Genomic DNA, 23423 nt, shown 5'->3' with positions numbered 1-23423 from the left:
ACACTTCCAGACTATTCCATCTAACGGTCAAATGGTGAAATGCCATTTATCACTCCAGAGGACATGTTTACACTGCTCCAAGGTCTGATTGCAGTGAACTCTTATCATCCATAAAAACCCAGGATTCCTATTAAAAGTAATGACATTGCTTCTGGAGACCGTTTGAAAATTAGTGTTTCAACTGAGGACCTGTCTGATTAGATGGGAAATTATGCCTACTAGGAACAAAATCATGCCCACATCGTACCCAATGCTCTCTTTGTTCACTTCAGGCAGGGGTATAAATACAGATGATTAACAAAAAAATATTGGAGGATTAACGGTCATATTGTTCTGCTTGAAAGGGAAAATATAAGGGCATGAGCTCCTTCAGTTTGGGTATGTAGAAAAAAGTGCATAAAACTATTTCAGCAACAATCATATGTGCCTGATCACTATAATAAGGTAAATATATTCCTTCTGAGGAACCCTGGACCCACTCACAGAATGTAACAGTAACTAACCATTCTATAATAATATTTTTTCAATCAGTAAACATTGCCAAAACAACAGTGTCCCTTAAAGCTGCTGTTAGCTAATAGCTAGTCCCTTGCTTGCCCCTAATGTTAGTACTTTGCTTGTGATTAGTCTCCAAGGAAATCATTTCAAAGTTAATTCCTCTGTTTGTTATTCACACAGCTTAACTTCAGGCTCTGCTGCAAATATGTAATCTTTATATAGACTTGCTGTATTGAATTGGCAGGTTGACTCAATAACCTGCTACATATGCTGTAACTTATGCAGTGTTGTGAGAGATTCCACCTTAATATGCTAACAGGTCTGTATTTAGGGTCCAATGTAGGGATCTTAGCCTGCCCCCTTTCCTCTGCAACGGTTAATTAATGCCTTTGCATTAGCCAGCTCTGTCTGTTGTTCTGTGCCCACAACGGGCTTGGGTAACTTGAGGTTCTTTCTGGAACTGCTTAGACATTTGCTGAAGTACATAGTTTAGTTCTAGTCATTGTTCACACTTGTGACTTTGTGGTTGCATATAAGTTTAGTTCCTCATAGAAATCCATCAATTATCTTAGGTCTATTGTGAATCAAGGCAAACTGCCTACCCTGGCTTCTACTTTATTAACTGTAATTAATAAAGGATCATCAGGGAGAATTCACAAAAGTGCAGTAAAGTGAAACTGGGGTAAGAAATATTATTGAAATTAAGTGTCCAATTCACAAAGGCCTTAATTCATTTTGTAAATAGGGAAGTTTTGTACACTTTGGAGTTAAACTGTCATTTCAGGACACCACTGGACAAATACAAGTTAAGTGTACATTTCTTTAATTTTTTTTTTGTGTGTTATTAAATACATTTTGCTGGAGTTAATTCAGAAAGCTGGTATTGAACTGGTAAAATTTCTTTAAAACAACGTTTTGGGGGGAAAAAATTTTTTTTAGTCATTTAATAATTTTAACAAACACTTACACCAATTTCTGAACCCCCCACAGTCAATGATGTTCACTATTAAAGACTAGGGTTCTCACTGAGGCTGTTGGAACAGAAAACCAAGATTGATGGCCATAAGCCATTAAATATATCATAAGGGTCCAAACCCTCCCTAAAGGTACTGGCACACGGAGATTTGTCACCCATGTTTAGATCCGATCAGGGCCGCCCCCTAAAATCCTGCCACACTAGGCCCGGGCCTTGGTGGCCTTTCCACAAATCCGGCCCTGGCTGTAGCAAAGATCTAAATATGGAGGGACAATCTCCATGTGCCAGTACCCTAATGGATTTTGGAGTGGTGTGTGAATTCTGGAGTTGAATTAAAAGTGTGAACAGGAAGCCACTGTGAATGTTGGCCTTGCGTAATGAAGGCATTAGAACCTAGCTGTTTTTTGTTACTCAACACAGGGCTCAAGAACACACTTGTTTATAGCAATTAAACCAATTGAAGATTCCCAGTTACCGCAACATTAATATGAAAAAATGACATTCCCACAGTGCATTGTACCCTCTTGTTCTGAATGAATATCTTGCAGACTCCCGGCAATGATGATTCATTCTTGTTCTCCAAGCAAGTATTCCTGTTCCTCTTTCAAAACGCCTCCAGGATCTGCGACTTTTACCTAGACAAAAAGAAACGTATACGTTCTCTACTCTTTCCACTTTAGAAAGGTTACATCTAGAAAAAGTCTACCATTACAATCAAAAAATTATAACTGAGCAGATTTTGGCAATATCCCTGATTTTGTCAGACCGCCAGTCCAAGCTATACTAACTGCCATGAACTGGCGGAAACACATCTATCTCTTGCCAAGACCCACCCATTTCAATTCCTAAAATTCAGCCCTGTGCAAGGAAAAGAGGCACATTTATTGGATTTTAAGGAAATATCTACCTGGTTGCTCAGGTTGTGACTACAGGCCCTGAGATTTAACGGGGCACCAATGGACACACATACTTGAACATTTTCTGGGGGTTTTAACAGTTTTTAAAATGTTATTGCAGTTGAAAGCACTATTTGTTTATCTGATCTCTAGGTCTGAAAACATATCTGTTAAAGGGATTCGGTCATGATTTTTATGAGGTTTTTATTTCTAAATAACACTGTTTACACTGCAAATAATTCACTCTATAATATAAAATTTCCTTCCTGAACCAGCAAGTGTATTTTTTTTAGTTGTAATATTGGCGTGTAGGCACCATCTCAGGTCATTTTGCCTGGTCATGTGCTTTCAGAATACCGGTACGCCAGCACTTCAGGATGGAACTGCTTTCTGGCAGGCTATTGTTTCTCGTACTCAATGTAACTGAAGGAGTTGCAGTGGGACCTGGATTTTACTACTGAGTGCTGTTCTTAGATGTACCAGGTAGCTGTAATCTTGTCAGGAAGCTGCTATCTGGTTACCTTCCCATTGTTCTGTTGTTAAAGGAACAGTTCAGTGTAAAAATAAAAACTGGATAAATAGGCTGTGCAAAATAAATAAAGTTTCTAATATAGTTAGCCACAAAATGTAATGTATAAAGGCTGGAGTGACTGGATATGTAACATAATAGCCAGAACACTACTTTCTGCTTTGCAGCTCTCTAGCTCTGAGTTAGTCAGCGACTTGAAGGGGGGGCACATGGGACAAAACTGTTCAGTGAGTTTGTAATTGATCCTTAGCATTCAGCTCAGATTCAACAGCATGTATGACCCATGTGGCCCCTGCTCAAGTCTCTGATTGGTTACTGCTTGGTAACCAGTCAGTGTAAACCAAGAGAGCTGAAATACAGGAAGTAGTGTTCTAGCTATTATGTTAGACATCCAGTCACTCCAGCCTTTATACATTTATGGTTAACTAACTATATTAGAAACATTTTTTATTTTGCACAGCTTATCTATTTACCTAGTTATTTGCTTTTGTTTTCTAACTTGTAGTTGACTGTTTTAATCTAATTGCTAATTGGTTTCTATGGGCAACATTGTTAATAAATACTCCCCTAAATGTACATTAATACAAGTCATGGGAACAAAAATATGCAAAAACTTGTTAACCTGTCACCTGCTACCACCCAGCATGCAAACTGTAGCCAGTTGAAGCAGTTAAACAAGAAAAGAACCTGCCCCATCAGGTTCTTTCCATCCCTCCTGGGGGGGGGGGGGGTTAGAGGGAACTAAAGTAGATGCAGGCAAAGTTCCATCAAACTCCCATATATTACACTGCATCTTGGTAATTAAAGGACAAACAAACCATATTGCTTTGGGTTTTAATACCCCCACCTCAACTGCATCAGGTGTCCTTTAAAGGAGCAGTTCAATGTAAAAATAAGTGGGTGAAAAGATAGAAATGTTATCAACATAGTTGAATCTATAAAGAATGGAGTATTAGCTGTCAGTAACCAAACAGTGACTTAAAGGGGGGCCATATAAGACATAACTGTTCAGTTAATTTACTTTTGAAACTGACGTTCTCATGAAACCTCAGAGAAAAGGGAATATTTTCAATGTGTCTATACTTAGGGGGAACTGTTGTGTATAGTTAAAAAATCCACGCAAGGACCAATCATGGAGTAACTGTAATTTCACAATTTTCAGAAATATATTTCACAAATATTGTGTGTATTATTTTTTTCCTACAGTTACATCAGAACTCTATAGAGCATTCCCTCCCAAAGCCTTACTCTAAATGCCACAAATTCAAGTGCTAGAGCACTAAGGGGAGAAAATAGTGCCCCTTAGGCTGAGAGCACATGAAGCATTGGCTCAGCTGCTCTCAGCCTTTGGTTTTCTTCCTCACTCCTTTCCCCAGCTCCATTGATCTTCTGCAGTTTTCTTCCCCACTCCATTCCACAGCTCCGTTAATCTTCTGTGGTTTTCTTCCCCACTCCTTTCCCCAGCTCCACTGATCTTCTGTGATCTCCTGTCTCCTTTCCCACATCTTCCACTTGCATGGCAGTTGGGCCAAAAACAAAATATATATTTTTGGGCCGACCTCTGCTCTGTTCCACCATGTGCCTGCATGCACTACCATACCATACAGAGAAGCTGAGAGATCTCTGATGAATTCTGGCTATTGAAACCGTTAGCCTAGTTTGATCTCTGGTACTACAAGAAAATGGATTTCACCTTCAATAGTCTTAATTTCAATAACGGGACAAAGGTCTCCTGCCTTTTTGCATAGCATGAAATAAGTGAACAGTAACCCATCTATCTTCACATTCTGGTAGGTTATGAACTGCATTTAGACCAGTAAATCATGTCAAACTGGAATGGCAAAACCCTAGAGCTAGAGTGTATTGATAAGTAACAACATCAAAGCTGCTCCTTTTAAATATAAGGGGCAAGCCAAGGCTATCGCTACCTTTTAAAAAAAAAATCACAGTAGAGTGCATATTTCACTAAAGATGAGCACAAGGTTGAAGATTATTTTAACTGGGGGTGCTTTAGGTGTCCTTTAACTTTTGAATCCCTTATATTATTTTAAAGCTACAATTCCATACATCTTAGAACAAGCCAAGGCTCTCAAGGAATTCTGGGTGTTGCTGTTCATCAACCCTAGGAGAACTGCAGTTTCATGGGGGAAACCCTGCAATGTGTTAATCAGTGTTAAACTATTTTTTAAGTTTAATATCCTCCATCTGAATAAGTAAGCAAGGAAGGAAAGAGGAAACACACAGCAGATTTAAGGAAACAGATGGCAGCTCTCAAAATAAATGATACCACTGAAAAGCTTTAGGAAAGTTCTAATATTTTTAAAGTGGGGAAGAGACAGCATCTAACCATGCTTCTGAGCACCACAGGGCCTTTTGGGTGGGAAATATCATTAAGGATGGTGACATACGAGGCTACTGGTGGAGATTAATCGCCCAGCAACAAATCACTTCTTCAGGCGACTTATCTCCCCTAAATGCCTTCCCGCCGGCTAGAATGTAAATCGTCAGGGGGGTGGCACTCAGAACGCAACGTCGTCTGAAGTTGCCTCACAAGGAAACTTCGGGTAACTTTGGAAAGCTGAGTGATTTACATTCTAGCCGCGGGAAGGCATTTAGGGGAGATTAGTCGCCTGAAGATGAGGTCTTTTGTTGCTGGGCTACTCCTCCAGTAGCCTCGTCTGCCACCACCCTAAAGGGGCAGTATACATGAGTTCAGTGAATAGGCTTTACTTTTTGTCTTGTTTTAATCAAGAAAAAACTATGTTTTCTGTTATTTCTTCAGCTAAACAGGGTCATGAAAGCTACTACATGTTTGGTCCTTGTGCGGCAGATAAGATTCCCACAGACAATACCCCTGCATAATGGAATTCTGCTTGTCTATACACTTATCTAATTAACTAACTCACAAGGACAAAAATGGAGTAAGTTCAAGTTGTGCTCACCACTAATTTTTAAACCATTAAGTTGGGGTGCAGTGAGCCTGTGACCACAAAATTCATACAGACAAATACAAGAGGTCCTCTGCAATCAACCCTTTATCAATGTATTAAAGGAGAAGGAAAGGTAAAAACTAAGTAAGCCTTATCAGAAAGGTCCATCTAAATATACCAGTAAACCCCCAAAGTAGTGTTGCTCTGAGTCCCCTGTCAAAAGAAACACTGCATTTCTTTCCTTCTATTGTGTACTCATGGGCTTCTGTATCAGACTTCCTGCCTTCATCTTAAACTCATTGCCCTGGGCAAGAGCATGCTCAGTTTGCTCCTCTTCCCCCCCCCCCTTCTCTACTGTAATCTGAGCCCAGAGCAGGGAGAGACTCAGGCAGGAAGTGATGTCACACCACATTAATACTGCAGCTCCTATCCTAAACAAACAGAGAGCTTCTAGAGCTTTTACTCAGGTATGGTAAAACATTCTACAGAATAAATATAGCATTCTAGCTTGCACTATTGCAGGTAATCTATTGGCAATAAAATGCCTCTGTAGCTTTCCTTCTCCTTTAAGGACATTGAGACATTTTGTGAGTGTAGGACTGGCCAGATGACTTTAACATAACATGGTAACCAATCAGTGGAAACCAAGAGAGCTGGATCTTAGTCATTCCAGCCTTTATACATACTTTATACATTTTTTGGCTAACTAACTATATTAGAAACATCTTATATTTTGCACATAGTATTCACCCAGTTTTTATTTTAACACTGAACAATTTCTTTAATACATTGATAATGGGTTGATTGCAGAGGACCTCTTGTATTTGTCTACATGATTTTAGGATGATAAGAACAGCACTCAATAGTAAAATCCAGGTCCCACTGCGACACATTCAGTTACATTGAGTAGGAGAAACAGCCTGCCAGAAAGCAGTTCCATCCTAAAGTGCTGGCTCTTTCTGAAAGCACATCATCAGGCAAAATAACCTGAGATGGCTTCCTACACAGCAATATTACAACTAAAAAAAATACACTTGCTGGAATAATATTTTATATTGTAGAGTGAATTATTTTGCAGTGTAAACTCTAATGTAAAAACTAAAATCATGAAAGAATCCCTTTAAGATCCCAATCACATTCATGCAGACTATGGGTGATTTAATCAGGAGGCTTGTATGTTTATGGAGTGTGGGAGGAAGCCTACAGATAGTACAGATTGCAGATAGTGCCCAGGCTGGAATCAAATTCAGAACCCCAGCAATGCAAGGCAGAATTGCTACCCACTGAATTACAGTGCCTAAATAAATAGTATTCAGCCAAATCATAGCACTTTGTCATTCTACCAAGTCCTAAACAGAGCCCTGGATTCAGTCCACAACAGGTGCTGTCTCTACTATAGAGAGTACCGATGGGGTTAGTCAACCGCCCAATGTGACCATGCCTCCATGGCTGCTAAACTTTATCACTTTCTAGTTTGTTGTAAAGAGATTAGAGGAACTCAAACACAAGTTATTATATTCTTACCTCAGGTAAAGGATACTTTGTTGGATATGGTGCTTCTGTTCGTCCAAAGTCAACCATAGTTCCGCATTTTGGGATATCTTCTATCCATGCTCCTTCATATAGCTGACCCTTATCAAGGTAGTAAAATTTCCCCAGTCCATGCTTCTTCCCATCCTTCCAGGAACCCTCGTATCGATTCTCGTTAGCTAAGAATGGCACAAGGCGTTACCTTACCCCATCACTTGTTATATATAACTGTCTGTTCACCCTTAAATACATTTGACTGTGGTGCTTATACCTCAGATATCTCAGTCCCAATACAAATAACTTGTTCAGGGGCTAAACATGATGTACATGGAAATTAAATACTGTGTTAGGTTTACCCATTGCGGTTACCCTTTTTTTTAAATGTATATTTAAATGAAAGTTATATAATATTAAATTAAATATTACAATTATTTTATAAAAAAAACTTTCTGAAGTGGGTTGGAACTAGATTTCCCTGCCCAGATGGGCAATATGTCTCCTGTCAGAAGGCTTCCACCAGTGTGTGAGACCACTACAAACTGTAGTGGTATTATTGATGCAAAAAGTTGCTGGAAACAATGAGCATTACTCCCTATGGGCCGGCTGCTAAATGAAAGCAACAAAGCTACAAGTGCATCGTTGCATTTACAGTTGTGCAAATATTTTTCCATGCTCAGCCCTCGCTCTGAACTTGTTTGCTGCACCTCATCTGCAAAAACTTTACCTTAGAAGTATGAGTTCACTGGGGCCTAAAATGGTACCGTAAATATGACCTGAATAATAGGTGATTCTTGGATAAATATAGCATTATGTTATTCAATTAACTATCATTTTCAGTAGCAAATTTAAAAACACTAAGCAATGCAGTTGCCATTGTAGATATTGATCTGATGACATTGCCAAAAGTAGACCCCCTTGATGATTCTGGCTCTCTGTGTTCTATCAGTTGCTGGTTTATAGTGAAAACTACCAGACATCAGTAGGTTTTTCACAATGACTGTATGCATTATGGGTGGATCCACTAATTTGTGGAAACACTGGATTGTGGCCACAACACATACAAGTCCTCAACTAGAAATACAGTAAATAAAGCATTACCACAGGTTTACCTGCAAGGCGCCCCTCTCAATATGTATATTATTGTCGTTAATTTCAACAGCCTGTTATGTACTTCCTTTGTACCATAACAGGACTGTCTTTAAGAAAAGCTGTGCAGCCTGTACCTTGTGTGTATGGGCCAAAAAATCTGGAAACTAAATTGACTGTACCTCCCTGTTATGCTGGATCAGTACACATTGTTTATGTAAGTACTGTATGTGGTCAAATTAGATTTACTTTATAGAACATGAGTCAAACAAGTGAATTGCAAGGAAACTGCCCCATGTGTGGCTAGCTTTACCTGCTTGCTCTTATGATTAAAGAGGATGCTTTAAATAGGATGATCCAGTGGCAAAACTACAGAGAAATAAGACCCTGTGGCTGGGGGTATAGGGGAGATATAGGGGCTACATACATGTACAATTTCAATAAATATTAGTGAAACTTCAACTTCTAGACATTTCGGGGGCCTGAAAAATAGTTTGCTGTGGGGCCCAGTAATATCTAGTTACACTAGTGGGATATTCTTAAGATGTTAGGGAACTAACAACCTAGTATCATCCCGCAGTTTCGAAAACTCTGTTTCATCTTGTTCATGTGTGTGTGTGTCCTTCCATTCTTGCACATACTATGTGCTGCTCATTGTGCTCTGTTGAGAGTTCATGTGAATTCTCTGGCCACATACACTTCCTGATAAATGTAGTGATGGCTACAATAACAGTCTGGCTCTGCTCCTTATAACACAGTGTGATCATATTTCCTCTGGTCATGCTGCCCAACAATTTCCGGACATAACCTCTTCTAGCATTTCTTTTGGTTCCGCTGTACAGTTACTTACACTACTAGCTAACTTTTACCAAGCAAAACAAATTAATCAAGGAAAGTATAAAATCCCTTAAACGATGGAAGAAAAGGGTTCCATTTTAAAGCCATTAGAACAGCAGCTATGAATTCCCCCACCTACATGTGTGCTACAAGATCACTGTAACCCAACACTAGGAGACCAAATGAGACTCATCATCTCAGAGCAGTCAGATTTAACTAATTCTATTTATACACCCAGGATACTTTAGCTTAAACATACAGAGACAAATGTGCAACGTAGATTCAAACCAAGGAAACAAGCTAACAAATAATAAGGGTTTTTGTCCAAGCCATGGACTTAAATAATATTTTCAATTTAAAGGGGAACTGTCACCAAAAATAAATGCTGCCATGCTGTAGGGAACACAGATAATATCATAAATGTTGTGGGTTTACTTAAAAATGCCATTACTTAAAAATGCCATTAACAGCTATAAGCATTCTGTTCTGAATAGCAATCACACCTGTAGCTCCCTTGAAAGTGAATTGGAGCCATGAGAGTCTGGCAGGAAAGGGTTGTCTGCTGGCAGAGAATAAACCATGTGACACAAGCCAGGATGAGCTTAGGGTAAGGCCAGACGAGGAGATTTTGTCGCCTGGCGACTTATCGCCACGTCTTTTGCGCGACTATCTCCCCGAACTGCCTCTGAGGCAACTTTGGGCGACTATTGAAAACGCATCGCCACATGTGCATTAGCGCAGGCGATTTTGCGCTGTAGCCTATGGGGAAAAGACGCTGAGGCAGTTCGGGGAGATAGTCGCCCAAAAGACGTGGCGATAAGTCGCCAGACGACAAAATCTCTCTGAATCTCCTCGTCTGGCCTTACCCTTATAAAACCTTTGTGAATTTCTCACATGCAAAAATGTATGTATCTTTTCTCCATGAAGGCAGTAGTTGGCATGTAATGCATCAATGTATGTATCCAAATCTACTGCAGTCACATGATATTATAGGGTAAGTTCCCCAAGAAACCATATTTTACAATCTTGGAGAATTAAGTAATTCTAGCAGGTTTAGCAACAAGTCCTTTTTTACATTTGTGTTGTTTACTTTTTATTCTGTCTTTACTCAGTTCAGCATTTGAAAATTCAGTGATTACTAGGGTCAATGACCCCAGCCATGGCAAGATTGTAATTATTATTTTGTATGAATCTCTCCATTCAGGCCCACTACTCCTACATCCCTTACAGACTATTACTTAAAACACTAATCTGCTAGGGTCAGTGGTTATTATTATTATTATTATTATGTGACTTTAATCTTTTTTCTTTCTGAAATACAAAGAGACACACCATACCTAGGCATAGCATTCCCTGACCACTTTGTTTGTCTTCCAGCCATTCCCCTTCATAAATATCTCCATTTCCAAAGTACATTCTGCCCCAGCCACATCTCTTTCCACACTTCCACTCCCCTTCATAATACTCCTTGGCTGAGTAGAAATGAGTCCCATATCCCTGTAAAGAATAGAAGCAGGATACAGAATGTAATATAGATATGAAATGTTAACAGACATTCATTTAATTCTGTTTATTTAATTTAGGGTAACTAAGCACACTGTGATTCTTAGCATTTAGTCACTCTACTGGTGGGTGACAAAATGTCTGAACACTGGGCAATTTTGCCCATGGGCAGTAACCCATAGCAACTAATCACTGACTAGCTTTTTTCAGCCAGCTGCAGTGTGAACAATAAAAGCAATCATCTGATTGTTTGCCATGGGTTACTGCCCAGGAGCAAATTTGCCCAGTGTATATAAATGAGTTACACTGTGGGGCACATTTACCTAGGGTCGAATATCGAGGGTTAATTAACCCTCGATATTCGACCGTCAAAGTAAAATCCTTTGACTTCGAATATCGAAGTCGAATGATTTACCGATATTCCTATGATCGAACGATCGAAGGAATAATCGTTCGATCGATTCAAAGGATTTTAATCCATCGATCGAAGGATATTTCTTCGATCAGGAAATTGTTAGGAAGCCTATGGGGACCTTCCCCATAGGCTAACATTGGCCTCGGTAGGTTTTAGATGGCGAACTAGGGGGGTCGAAATTTTTTTTAAAGAGACAATATTTCAACTATCGAATGGTCGAATAGTCGAACGATTTTTAGTGCGAATCGTTCGAGTCGAAAGTCGAAGGTCGAAGTAGCCTATTCGATGGTTGAAGTAGCCATATTCAACCATTCGAAATTCAAACTATTTTTCCTCTGTTCCTTCACTCAAACTACCGGTAAGTAAATAGGCCCTTGTGTGTTTGTCATTGACCACTGTCAAAAACAAAAAGCTATAGGCACCATTTGCATTTGTCAGACATGACACACATAACTTGCCATCCAACATGTAAAATACTTGAATGTCGTTATTATGTGTAATCGTGTAAAAATGCAAAAGCCAATATTGCAAGATTACACTGGATTACTACATGTAAAGTGTAATGTAAGTGGGGAAGCAGTGGTGTAACTAGATATTATTGGGCCCCACAGCAAATAATTTCTCAGGCCCCCAAAATGTTTAGTGGTTGACTTGTTTTAGCAATATTTATTGAAACTGTATATGAATTAAGGCCTCATGGGGCCCCTATACCTCCTGTGCCCCCTGCAGTCGCAGGGTCGGTTTCCTCTATAGTTATACCCCTGTGGGGGAGACACAATTCCCATGGTTGATACAGCACCCTATCATGCCTTGAGGATTCCTTTGGGGCAATGAACTCATACTCTATAAATGTCAACTGCCACCCACCCATCCTGGCTTTTTAAAATAAGGCGAATATTAAGGGAAAACTGTTCTCCTGCTCTATTTCTATTTGGTATAATGTTTTGGCAACTTTTACATAAGCCAGTGATGACTATTCCAATAGGAAATATGTCATTATTTAACCCTGGGAAAGTTACTGATACTAACAGCCTATAAACTATACACCACGCAATACATGCAATAATTACACATTACAGTTTACACACACAAGAGAGAATTTTTTAATTCCCCAGTGACAAATGCAATACTGTCTACCACTGTAGAATAACTGTCTGCTCTTATAATGTATTAATTTTGTATTATGTAATTCATTCTGTATTAATGTAATGAACAGTGCTGCATAAATGTTGTTCAAGTAGGGTTATATTCAAAAAATACACATGCAAACATCATCATCTGCTCCTTCGACTCCCAGTGGAGTATAGGGCATCCGTGAAGACTCTCCATTCAGATCTATTTGTTGCAATTCTCTTGATCTCATTCCATGTTTTTCCCATCTTTATAATTTCTTCTTCATGTTATTCAAAGCCGTCCCCTTCTTCTTGATCCTTGTGGATTCCATTCTAGGCTCTTCTTTCTATAGATTCCTCACCCTTCCTGAGTGTGTGGCCTATCCTTCACTTCAGTTTCCATAATAATTTGATTTAAGGAGTGTAGGTTATTAGCCTTCAGCACCCGATCCTGGTGGTGGGGCTGCCACCTAAAGCTTCCAGGCACACTGATTTTCTGTCGAGGTTCTTCCCTTAGCCTTTGGAATTCCACTTCCACCGCAAGGCAGTGGTGCTAGTTTTGGTCGACCCTGGTTACACCAGTACTTGCTATATCTAGCTAGCATTCCTTGATCCGCCACCCAACGAGGCTTCTGATGGGAGACCAGCAACTCCGCACAGTCTTCGCTCCACTTTAGCCATCGTGTTCGGGGTTCCTGTCAGGCCTTCATGGCTACAGTATATATTACCCATTCATCTATATATGGACTACAAGTGCTAGATAATGCTAATGTGAGCCAGCTGCAATAGAGTTTCCATATCCACACCTCCAGGCCCAGTGGGACAGCATCCACAGATACTGGCGAAGAGGAATGGCCCAACCATGTGACATCGCAAACTAAGCACAAGTAAGTTCTCTAAGGGAAGAAAATGAACATGGACATTTGCTGCAACATAATTTATATATAACAAAGACCTGAAAGGCAGAATACTAGCAGCCCCAGGCCCTAGGCCCTCCTATTCCTATTCAGGCATTCACATTGGGAAGCATAAGCACAGGTGCTTACTCAGAATGCAGAAAAAAATTGATCCAGAGCAGGTAGAACCCAAAATGTAGTCTAGCGAAGATAAAGGAACAGCAGAACTTTTGCATTCGTACTAAAGGAATGGATCATTGTTATTTTGAGAAGTGTTTCTTAGGTGGATTGTCTGGGGTTTATGTTTAAATCTGTAAGTTATTTTGCCTATCCTGGGTCACCAACTGCACCTAAGAATGGCCTTCCAGAATTCAAAAGACTGGACTAATCTGGTACCAATGTAAGTGTTTTGATCTAAAACTGGATTCTGACCTGCAATTTGCTCAAGAAGATATGAGCATACATACACAAACTACCCCCAAATGCCTATGTGTTAAATAAAAGCACTGTTTTTGCAGCAACCCACTGCGTTTGACTGGAATTCATCACTCCTTTTCCCATGTGTTATTGGCTTCATTGGACAGAAGCATAGTGATCGAACAGTCTAACCGAATTCAATCTATTTGCCCCAAATGTAGTTGTAGACAAATAGTGCCTTGATTCTTCTTCATAAGTCATTTGGAATCCCCATTACATAAATACTTACATGTTTTTTGTCATTATCCCAGTGGCCTGAATAAACCTTAATGTATTCTTCAGTATTAGTATCTAGCACGCTGTATGTTCCAAATCCACTTCTTTTCCCACATTTCCAATCACCTTCATAAATAGATTTCCTTATTTTACACATGTATGTGCCTTTGCCTAAAGCAGAATTAAAATTAATTATAAATGTAAGTTAATAAACAATAAATGTACACTTTTATATGCAAGTACAGTACAGGAGTGAAGTTCATTCATCAGTGATGCAACCATAAAAACTGGACCAAAAAACTGGGCTTGGGCCCTTCTCTTTGCTGTCTAAGCACCCACACTGTCTATTCTAAATCATTCTTTCTTTATCTCCCAGTATTCTTTAACCTCACTATGTCCCTTTAGATTGCAGTGCTGGCAGTAATGGTTATGTCCTGGCATAGATCCATAAAATCAAAGACGGAGGAATATTTGAGTTAAAACATTTTGCTTCATGGGTAGCAGAAGTAAGATATAATAAAGTATTATTATTAGTGCTGATAAGTTGTAGATTTTATCATTTATCTTTTATCACAGCCAAATTAGGGCTGTAGCTTAAGTTTTTCTACGGAACAGTTTGTCTGAAAACTTATTTGGTGTCTAACTTTAACTTCTGGTATTGGCCAGTATTTGTATGTAATCTGCATGTTTGATGTGTACACCTTTGTATTGCACACGGGGATATGTTGATATTTTATAAATACTTGATGTTATATACAGTATAACATGTACAGGTTACAGTGTGGTATAGAGCAAGCAAATTTGCAGAAATACTGGACTGGCAGGAAGTTCTGAGTCAGAACTCATGGGAGGGGGCTAATGTGTTATAAAATACACACAGGGAATCTGATAAAGTCTTTCAAAGAAATGTGAGTGCTATGGCCTTTAGGACTAGTGAAGGAAGGATATGCTGGCTATATTTCTGTACTGTGTGCTCTATTCATTACATTGTTTTTAAAACTGTTGCAAGTATGCTCACTAAAAGACCTTCGGATTTGCTGTTCAGTTCAATACATATTTTGCAGCAGTCAGGTATGGATGATTGCTCCATTTATATATAATCCTAGACCAATCGTAAACCCGGGGCACAAATGGTCAGTCACACTGATGATATGGTAGTCTCACTTAGCCTTAGAAATGCTTTCACGTTAAGATGTTTTTGTATATGTTGGTATGGGATCCCCATAGAGCTCAGTGTTATTAGCACCCGTACTAGCAATAAATATGATGAATTTGCTATTTTTGATAAACAATAAAACAACATGGCAGCTCTCTTGGCTCTCTATGCACAACATGCAATGTGCTACGGATGCCTATTTAATAGAACATAAAAATAAAAACAAGAGTAGACATTCTAGTAAGCCTTACCATGTCTGAGGTTATTCAGCCACTCTCCTGTGTACTCATCTCCATTTACACTGTAAACGGAGTGTCTCAGACCTGCCTTCTGTGCTTTGGCATCCCATTCCTTCCACATAGGCTCTAACTTCTTTGGAGCTTTAACTAAAGGCATGTCATGAGCAGCTATAACAATAATAAAAAATATGTATATAATTTGCAGTTCTGTCAATGGCTTAAATAAGTTTTACAGGTTAATATATATCTATATATTACATTATATTAAGCAGTTATTGTCTGGCAAAGGGATGCTTGTTTAAAACATTATTGATTGGTAAAAGCATTCTGCCATTTTTCTGACACTACCCTTATTTCCTCACTTCTACGCTTCTGACATAAGAAGGGATCTGAATTGGGTGGAAAACAATAAATAGCAGATGAAACAACCAGAGGGGTCCTGAATGATCTCTGTTCTAAGGCTTAGGGCATGGGATCTAGACACATTTTGCTGAAGGACCCAGTGACTTCTAATAATGTGTCTAAATTTTAATCATATTTCTAATCCCTATAGTGGTGCAGTAACATGGTCTGTTCCATAACATCTAACTCAGGATTAATTTATTTTGTGCAAAGTTCCTACATGTGGAATAATGTCAGATTTAGGACAGGTGACAGTGGAAAACTCTGCTCGTTCGTGGCAATCTTCCGACCTACCACTAACCAAACAGATTAAATAAACTAGTAAAAAGAACAAATCAGACAATGTGCTGCCCATTAATTCAAAGACAGCAATCGTATGAAAGTTATGTCCAACAAATAGTAGTGACAGTCACCCACTGATATTTTTTAGATACAGGCAATACATGCAGAGATATTATCCTGAGCCAACAGAAATCTCTAACCTGTCTAATAAATTACCAATTGCTATGGCACAAAAATGGCACGTTCCACACACGGTCCGAAAATTGTATGAAACAAAGATTCGTACAACTTTATCTTTGCGTCTAAGGCCAGCTTTAGTCATGCAATATGGGGTTGGTTAGGGGATGTTATAGTGTGTCCAACAGATATGAGCTGTAATATGCATGTTAACTGGCAGTTCTTCATAAGGAAAAAACAAATGCAGATTTTACACCAAGCACAAAAGCAAGTGATCTGAACACCATATACCTATTGTACATTATGTGCAGTACCAATACTATTTTTAGATTCTCTAGAAAGGATATTCAGGAACAAATTCAGGACTCGGGAATCTGCTTCAGAATGTCCAGGAGCAAAAATTAAATATCTTTATTTGGCTTTATTTGGTATAACAAAAGGTAGGAAGTCTGTGTGTATTTTGGGCACTATTGCAGGGGTCCCCAACCTTCAGATGTAAAAAGAGTTGGGGAGAAACACAAGCATGAAAAATGTTCCTGGGGTGCCAAATAAGGGCTGTGATTGTCTGTTGGTAGCCACTATGTGGACTGGCAGCCTACAGGAGGTTCTGTTTGGTAGAACACCTGGTTTTTATGCACCCAAAACTTGCCTCCAAGCCAAGAAATCAAAAATAAGCTCCTGCTTTGAGGCCACTGGGAGCAACATCCAAGGGGTTGCTCACGAGCTACTGGTTGGGGATCACAGGGTTAGACCAACATTGGCTGCCACATCTGCAGTCCTCACTTACAACTAATGTTATTGATGTAGTAAAGACAACGGATGCTGGCTATAAATGTCTTTGGTATTGTTTATCATTAATCTTAATGTAAATAAAAGGTGTTAAATTAATTTTATTTAAGAGGAAATATACCTTATATTGTGTAAGGGGTTAACTTCTGTTATGATTTTCTCTTATGAGTGGGAGCTGACATACACATTAGCATGCCTAGGGCATTTTGCATTGACTTCAGCAGAACAACACCATCCATTTTACCAGTAAGCTGTTTTGTTCATTGTTTACAGGAGTTTCAGCTGGGCAAAGGGAGGCAGAGAGAGACCAGCAATATGGGAGCACTGGGAAAAACAAACAAGTTAGTGGTATTGTGCTCGTTCAAGTTTAGGTAACATTTTCAATCTATCCGCTTGAAACACTATTTTGGGCCCAGGGGCGTAACTATAGAGGAAGCAGACCCTGCGGGGGCCCAGGAGGTATAGGGGCCCCATGAGGCCCTAATTCATATACAATTTCAATAAATATTGGAGAAACAAGTCAACCTCTAAACATTTTGGGGGCCTGAAAAATAATTTGCTGTGGGGCCCAGTAATATCTATTTACGCCACTGTTTGGGCCATTTATACCAACAGGGTAAACAACCAGCTAGTATACTAGAGCATGGGTTATATTGGACTCTATCACTTAAGGCAGGGCCTTTGCAAAAGGGAAGTATTGAAGATGTGGTGTAGTGCAACTACAACTCCCACAGGCTACTGTGCTTTAACCAATAACATAATTGGCGCCAGGAGGTTCTTGTAGTCAAACAGAACAAATTTTGTCAGAGACAAATGATCCATAGGTTACTTACTGTACATCAATAAAGAGGCATTTGTAGAATATATAGGCACACAGCTCAGAGAGTATATCAGAGGCAGATGCAGGTGCATTCCCTGAGGATGTAGTCAAGGCAGTACAACTTCCCTCTACGCAGAAATGCCTCATACGTGGTCTGGATCTCACCCAATGGAGTGGTCAGGGAGGAGAACCTAAAGCCTGACACCCTATCCACTGTGGTCCCTTCATTGTAGGCAAATCTTACAGCCTGGGAATCTACTCCCTGCTACACCTGCTTGGTAGAGCACACAGCTGCTCTTTCTCTCTTCCCTCACTATTTAACTCTCTTAGAGAGTACTATTACAAGTAGTATCCTATCTCTAGCTAGCCTCATTCACGGGTCCCTGCTCCCTGACTTCCACACTAGAGGTTCAGGTCCCTCTAGGGCAAACTGGCTTTACTGGGCCTTGTTGGAGACATCAGGATGGGCCAGACACCAGAAGCCAAAGAGGAAGCTCCATCCCTTCTCACTCACTATACCAAAGTGTGACAGGATGTGGTCACAGCACCTCTTGGTCAATAACTGTGATATGTAAATTACAATTAACTACATGGGCATCTGCCCAGCAACTAGTGAGATCAGGAAGTGTAGGGATTTAAAGCCATAGGGGCACATTAACCCTATGGATCCGTACACACTTATGCAGTGAAATGGAGTGCTCGTTGGTAATTTTTGCAGTGATCTTGCTTGCATGTATGGGTTTTGTGATTTTTTTTTGGTTTTAATTTTTTTGGTCATGGTATTTGGAGGGTGTGGCTAAAAAATGGACATGATTAAACAGGATCGTCTGTCTAAATGACCCTAGACCTCACATACATGCCCCCAAATTGTTCTTTCTTTCTTTCTTTCTCTCTCTCTATCCATATGGCAATGGTAATAAAGTTGTATAAATTGCTTCTTTGGTATGTTTATACAGCGTACAAGATTCACTGCCTTTTCCTTGGCTATTTTTTACTATGAAATTTATCCCATTTATAGGTACTCTCTTGTCTCTGTCTATCTCTATACCCTAATAAAATTCCAGTCATAAAAAAACACAGGGGCAAAAATACTAACAATGGAAATGGGTTATGAGAAAGATGCATAACAACATGTAGGAACATACAGACAGACAGTGGCTCCACCTGCTGGAGTCATAAAACTTACAGATGCTTCCACAGTCAAATATGAAAATTATGGACGTTTGTGTTCTTTACATTTTCTTGTTTTCCAAACACAGAAACATTAAAAGAACCCCCCCCAACACTGATGCCACTAGTGACTGCACCCTGAAATCCTTGCTATACACAGCACATAATGAGAGAGTCTCCCATTTCTCAGTGATGGTCCCAATCTATAAACAAGTACATAATGTGCCACAGTAGAATATGAACTTGCAAAAACTGAAAACCAATAAAGCAACATTCTTTCCATCGGAGCAGGCTTTCTAAAGGTACAGCACCCAGGGTATTTCACACCTGCCAGTAACACAGTTGCCCTTGTGCCCTGGACTTTTGAGTGCTCTTTATTCACATCTACTGTACTGCACACAACTGAAGGCAAAGTCCCCATGTGATGCCTAAAAATTAAAAAAAAAATTCAAATGCAGCTTGTGGACTATTTACAAATTAGCACAGTAAGGGCATTTGCATGGCTCATGCAAAGGAATGCATGAGTTAACGAAGGCCAGTTTTGTACTGACCAAGGGTCATATATAAGCACTTGTGTCTAGTGATGGGCAAATCTGACCTGTTTCACTTCACCAAAAATTCATGCAACTGCAAAAAAATTTCCAAAATTCAATGTCGATGTACGATTTTACAACATTTTTCACTATACATTAGAGCATGGGTCCCCAGAAAACCTTAGAACGTGGGCCCACTTTCCAAACTAGTATTCCTTCTCTCCTTACTCAACCTCTTTATTCTCTTAGTCTTTTATATCTAATTACTATATTCTTCCATTATTAAACCTTTTTTCCCCAAAAAGAAATAGGGAATGGCCCTGAAATAGGCTAAATGGTTAGAAGCCCACTGACAATTGGGCCCGCCGGGAGTTTCCCTGGTATCCCAGTGGGCCAGTCCGACACCGAATGCAGAGAAATATTTGGCTGATCCCAACTTGTGCCCCAGGGTTGCTGGACAAGAGCTGGATCAAAAATATGGCACTCAATGCAGAGAGCAGCTTCAGGAAGTGCAACTCAGCATTGTCTTTGCTACCTGGCTTAGAGCTGGCAGCATGGATAGGGCCATAATGCGGGCTGCATTTCCGGATGCCCCCTAATTTGTGTGTGTGAATGACACAAAAGCTCACTAACGCATGTGAATGTTCAATCCATGGGGCATAACATTCCCGCAGTCTTTTTTTTACTTGCCCCACACAGGAGGTTAGTTATAAACACTAGGTAAATTTGCACCTGGGCAGTGAAGCTGGCCATAGATGTTGAGATTTTTAAAAGATCAGATCCTCAACGTGAGACCACGATTTTCTCAGAACGATCGTGCGATCGTACGAATTTACCATCAACTAAAAAGACAAATTTGCCAGGAAAACAAAGGGGAGCTGCCTGCTTGTCCCTGCAAACATCCCTGTAAAGATTGCACTGGGACCGACAAAGATTTTTTGACCTGGCCGAAAAAACGTAAGATGTACGATCGCTTGAATCCCACTAACTGCACGATAATTTCGAAGGATTGGTCGGATTTCCCTAAAATCGGTCGTTCGGCAATAAGAATCGTCACGTCTATGGGGAGCTTAACCCATGGCAGCCAATCAGATGATTGCTTTCAGTGTTCAACCTGCAGCTAGCTGATAAAAGATAATCACTGATTGGTTGCTATGGGTTTCGGCCAATGTGCAAGTTTGCCAGTGTTTATAAATGAGCCCCACAGTGTGCAGAAAAATGGCCAATTGCATTATAAATAAGGCATCTTGTGCTGAATTCAGCTAGAAAGCAAGCTAATGCAGTATAAGAGCTCTTATGCTAAAAATTTTCTAGAAAAAAATGCTGCATTGCAGAAAATAATTGAGGCATAATTAAAGGGGTTGTTCACCTTTGTAACAAATTGACAAATCTAACAGTTCACATGAATAGAACAAACTTTTCCATAGAAATAGTTAACAGAAAAAGTACAGTTCAAGAGATATTCACCTCAGAAGTGTCCCTGTACTAATCCTTCAGTTCCACACAGACCCTGTGCTGGGAGGGGGTCACTGACCCCCAAAAACACTACAGTGTTCACTTCCTCTTCCTTATATGACATCACACATTGTACTGGCAGCTAACTTAACTCCTATTGGCTATGTCTGCTGTCAATCTGCCACTGCTTCCTGTGCTGGGCTGTGCTGGGGAATTTGAGCAGCATTCAGGTACTGAAGAGAAACTGTTACAAGTTTGTGAGAGGGAGGGGGAGTGTGGGCTTGTACTGCAGAGACTTCAACTGTGCAGATGGGGGGATCAAGGTGCTCGGGACCTGGAGTTTTCTGGATAATGGATCTTTCCATAATTTGGATCATCATACCTTAAGTCTACTAGAAAATCATGTAAACATTAAATAAACCCAATAGGCTGGTTTTGCTTCCAATAAGGATTAATTATATCTTAGTTGGGATCAAGTACAAGGTACAGGTATGGCATCTGTTATACAGAATGCTTGCGACCTGGGGTCTTCCGGATAGCAGATCTTTCTGTAATTTGGATCTTAGTACTAGAAAATGGTGTAAACACTAAATAAAGACAATAGGCTGGTTTTGCTTCCAATAAGGATTAATTATATCTTAGTTGGGATCAAGTACAAGCGACTGTTTTATTATTACACAGGAAAAATAAATCATTTTTAAAAATTTGAATTATTGGATTATAATGGCTACTATGGGAGATGACACTTGTACTTTCCAGAAATATATTATTATTTTTTTGGGGGGGGGGGGGGTCCATGTATTATTTTGTGTATTTACCTCATAAAAAAGGTAAAATATTTTTCTGGTATAGATCCCTATATCATGAAAAATATAACTTTTTAATTTTTTGGTATTTAGAGCTCTAAATCTTGTTCCAGAAGTGGAACACTTAAAAAAGGTATCGTTTTCCTAGGTAAATTACCGCCCCCCCCACCCGGGAGAGCGCACAAAATGTTCAAAAAATGTACCTGCCCTCATCACTGCTCTGCCTGTCACTTAGGGCTGCCACCTCACCCTTTTAAAACCAAACACATATGAAATCCACAGCCTGCATGGCTAATTAGCAATTCATTTAGATGCATGATACATGGCTGCACAGAAATCAGTTCAATCTGCAGCATCTAAATGAGTTGATAATTAGCCATGCAGCCTGTGGATTTCATATGTGTTTGGTTTTAAAAGGGTGAGGTGCAGCCCTACTGTCCCTGCTAGATGTGTAAGTTACATACGTTTCTCAGCAAGTCAGTGCTGGTTTTGTTGCAATTTTGTAAATAACTGACATTATGCCTAATGCTAAAGGTTGCCAAACAATGTTGCTCCTTCCTTTTCTGCAGTATTTGTCTGCATGGCCGTGTGATTGTTTGTTACAAGACAGGTTTGTTTATATGCTGCGTCTGTTAACCTCTGCCATTACAATTGAGTAATCAACCAATGACCATTCAAATTATGTGACCGGTTACAGTTCACAAGCAACCAATAAATTACTAGGAGGAGGGCAGTATCAACATCCAATAGGAAACAAGTAAGGGCAAAGCCTGGGCATGATGATGTCATCATATAGGAAGTTCTTGGTGTCAGGTTCAAAATAGGCCACTCCCATCACTTCAGAAAACTGGTCAGAGAGACAGGAGAAGGACTGAGTTAATAGGTAAAAAATTAGCTTTTACAATGGCATTTTTACTTTTTGTTATGGAAAATGGTTTTTCTAACACATTGAGAGCATTGTTAGTGGTTTCATAAGATTTGTACATTGAAGGTGAACAACCCCTTTAAGGACTTTTTAATCTTACAGTACAAATCAGAGCTGTGGTTGAACTATAAAGGACCGCCAAAAATACTGATAGCTTTAAAAAATAATTTGATTTATGCCTGCTCTACACTGTGCTGACTAAATGGGGATAGGCTTGTCACATTTTCTGGATAAAAAATGGTATCAAGCATTATTTTTACTGGCTAGACTGGTAAAATACTGTACAGATGGCAACCCTACAGATGAAAGATATCAAATTAAAGATACACTTTGGGATATATAATATAAATCACATGAAATAGTTTAGTCCAGGTACAATGTAAAGGCATACAGACCTGTGTTGTAGGTAATCAAACAGGACAGGCTCAAACTGCTGCTAGTTGTGCAGAGACCAAAAAAGAAAAGCTGGTTCTGGTCTCCACAGCAACAGGACGCTTTTCTAACAGTCACATGGTTCAGCGGTCTGTAACACAAAGAGGGAAACAAGTTTGTTGGACTCCTATTAACCCCTTAAGCCACTCAGTTTCCCTGATTTACCCTGCTCTTATGTCAAGTTTCTGTCCCCACCCTGCTGCCAGGGTGGTGGTATAATTCTCTAAACCAGCCAAAATAGCCCAATTCACATAGTAATTACACAAATAAATAAAATAATGTATGTAAATAATAGGATCTTGAGCCCTCTGTACTTTATCTATTCTAAATTACAGA

At 39.6% G+C, this 23423-nt stretch overlaps 1 protein-coding gene across 2 annotated transcripts; it reads right to left on the bottom strand.

The window, feature by feature from the left end:
• Window positions 1-1175: 1175 nt before the first annotated feature.
• Window positions 1176-23149, bottom strand: morn3.L (MORN repeat containing 3 L homeolog). Of its 2 annotated transcripts, none has more exons than XM_018263286.2 (6): window positions 23051-23149; window positions 15309-15464; window positions 13915-14072; window positions 10620-10779; window positions 7354-7538; window positions 1176-2109 (listed from the first exon to the last, which is right to left on the bottom strand). In XM_018263286.2, exons 2-6 carry the CDS (start codon window positions 15451-15453, stop codon window positions 2041-2043), a joined length of 717 nt encoding a protein of 238 aa, XP_018118775.1. In that variant the 5' UTR covers window positions 15454-15464; window positions 23051-23149; the 3' UTR covers window positions 1176-2040. The 2 variants fall into 2 exon arrangements, with proteins under 2 accessions (XP_018118775.1, XP_041423623.1); XM_041567689.1 differs by lacking the exon at window positions 23051-23149 and adding an exon at window positions 20937-20998.
• Window positions 23150-23423: the final 274 nt, after the last annotated feature.

The sequence above is a fragment of the Xenopus laevis genome, chromosome 1L, assembly GCF_017654675.1.
Source record: "Xenopus laevis strain J_2021 chromosome 1L, Xenopus_laevis_v10.1, whole genome shotgun sequence".
Lineage (NCBI taxonomy): Eukaryota > Metazoa > Chordata > Amphibia > Anura > Pipidae > Xenopus > Xenopus laevis.
Note: the sequence above shows the minus strand (reverse complement) of the source record. Positions and strands in the feature narration are given on the sequence as shown.

What these genes read in the sequence shown, in the direction of transcription:
- morn3.L (XM_018263286.2), bottom strand. Translation starts at nt 15,453, where the DNA reads ATGCCTTTAGTTAAAGCTCCAAAGAAGTTAGAGCCTATGTGGAAGGAA. An exon ending in GCTGAATAACCTCAGACATG is followed by an intron (nt 14,073 to 15,308) that starts GTAAGGCTTACT and finishes ATTCTGCTTTAG; the next exon opens with GCAAAGGCACATACATGTGT. An exon ending in TCAGGGAATGCTATGCCTAG is followed by an intron (nt 7,539 to 10,619) that starts GTATGGTGTGTC and finishes TGCCATTCTTAG; the next exon opens with CTAACGAGAATCGATACGAG.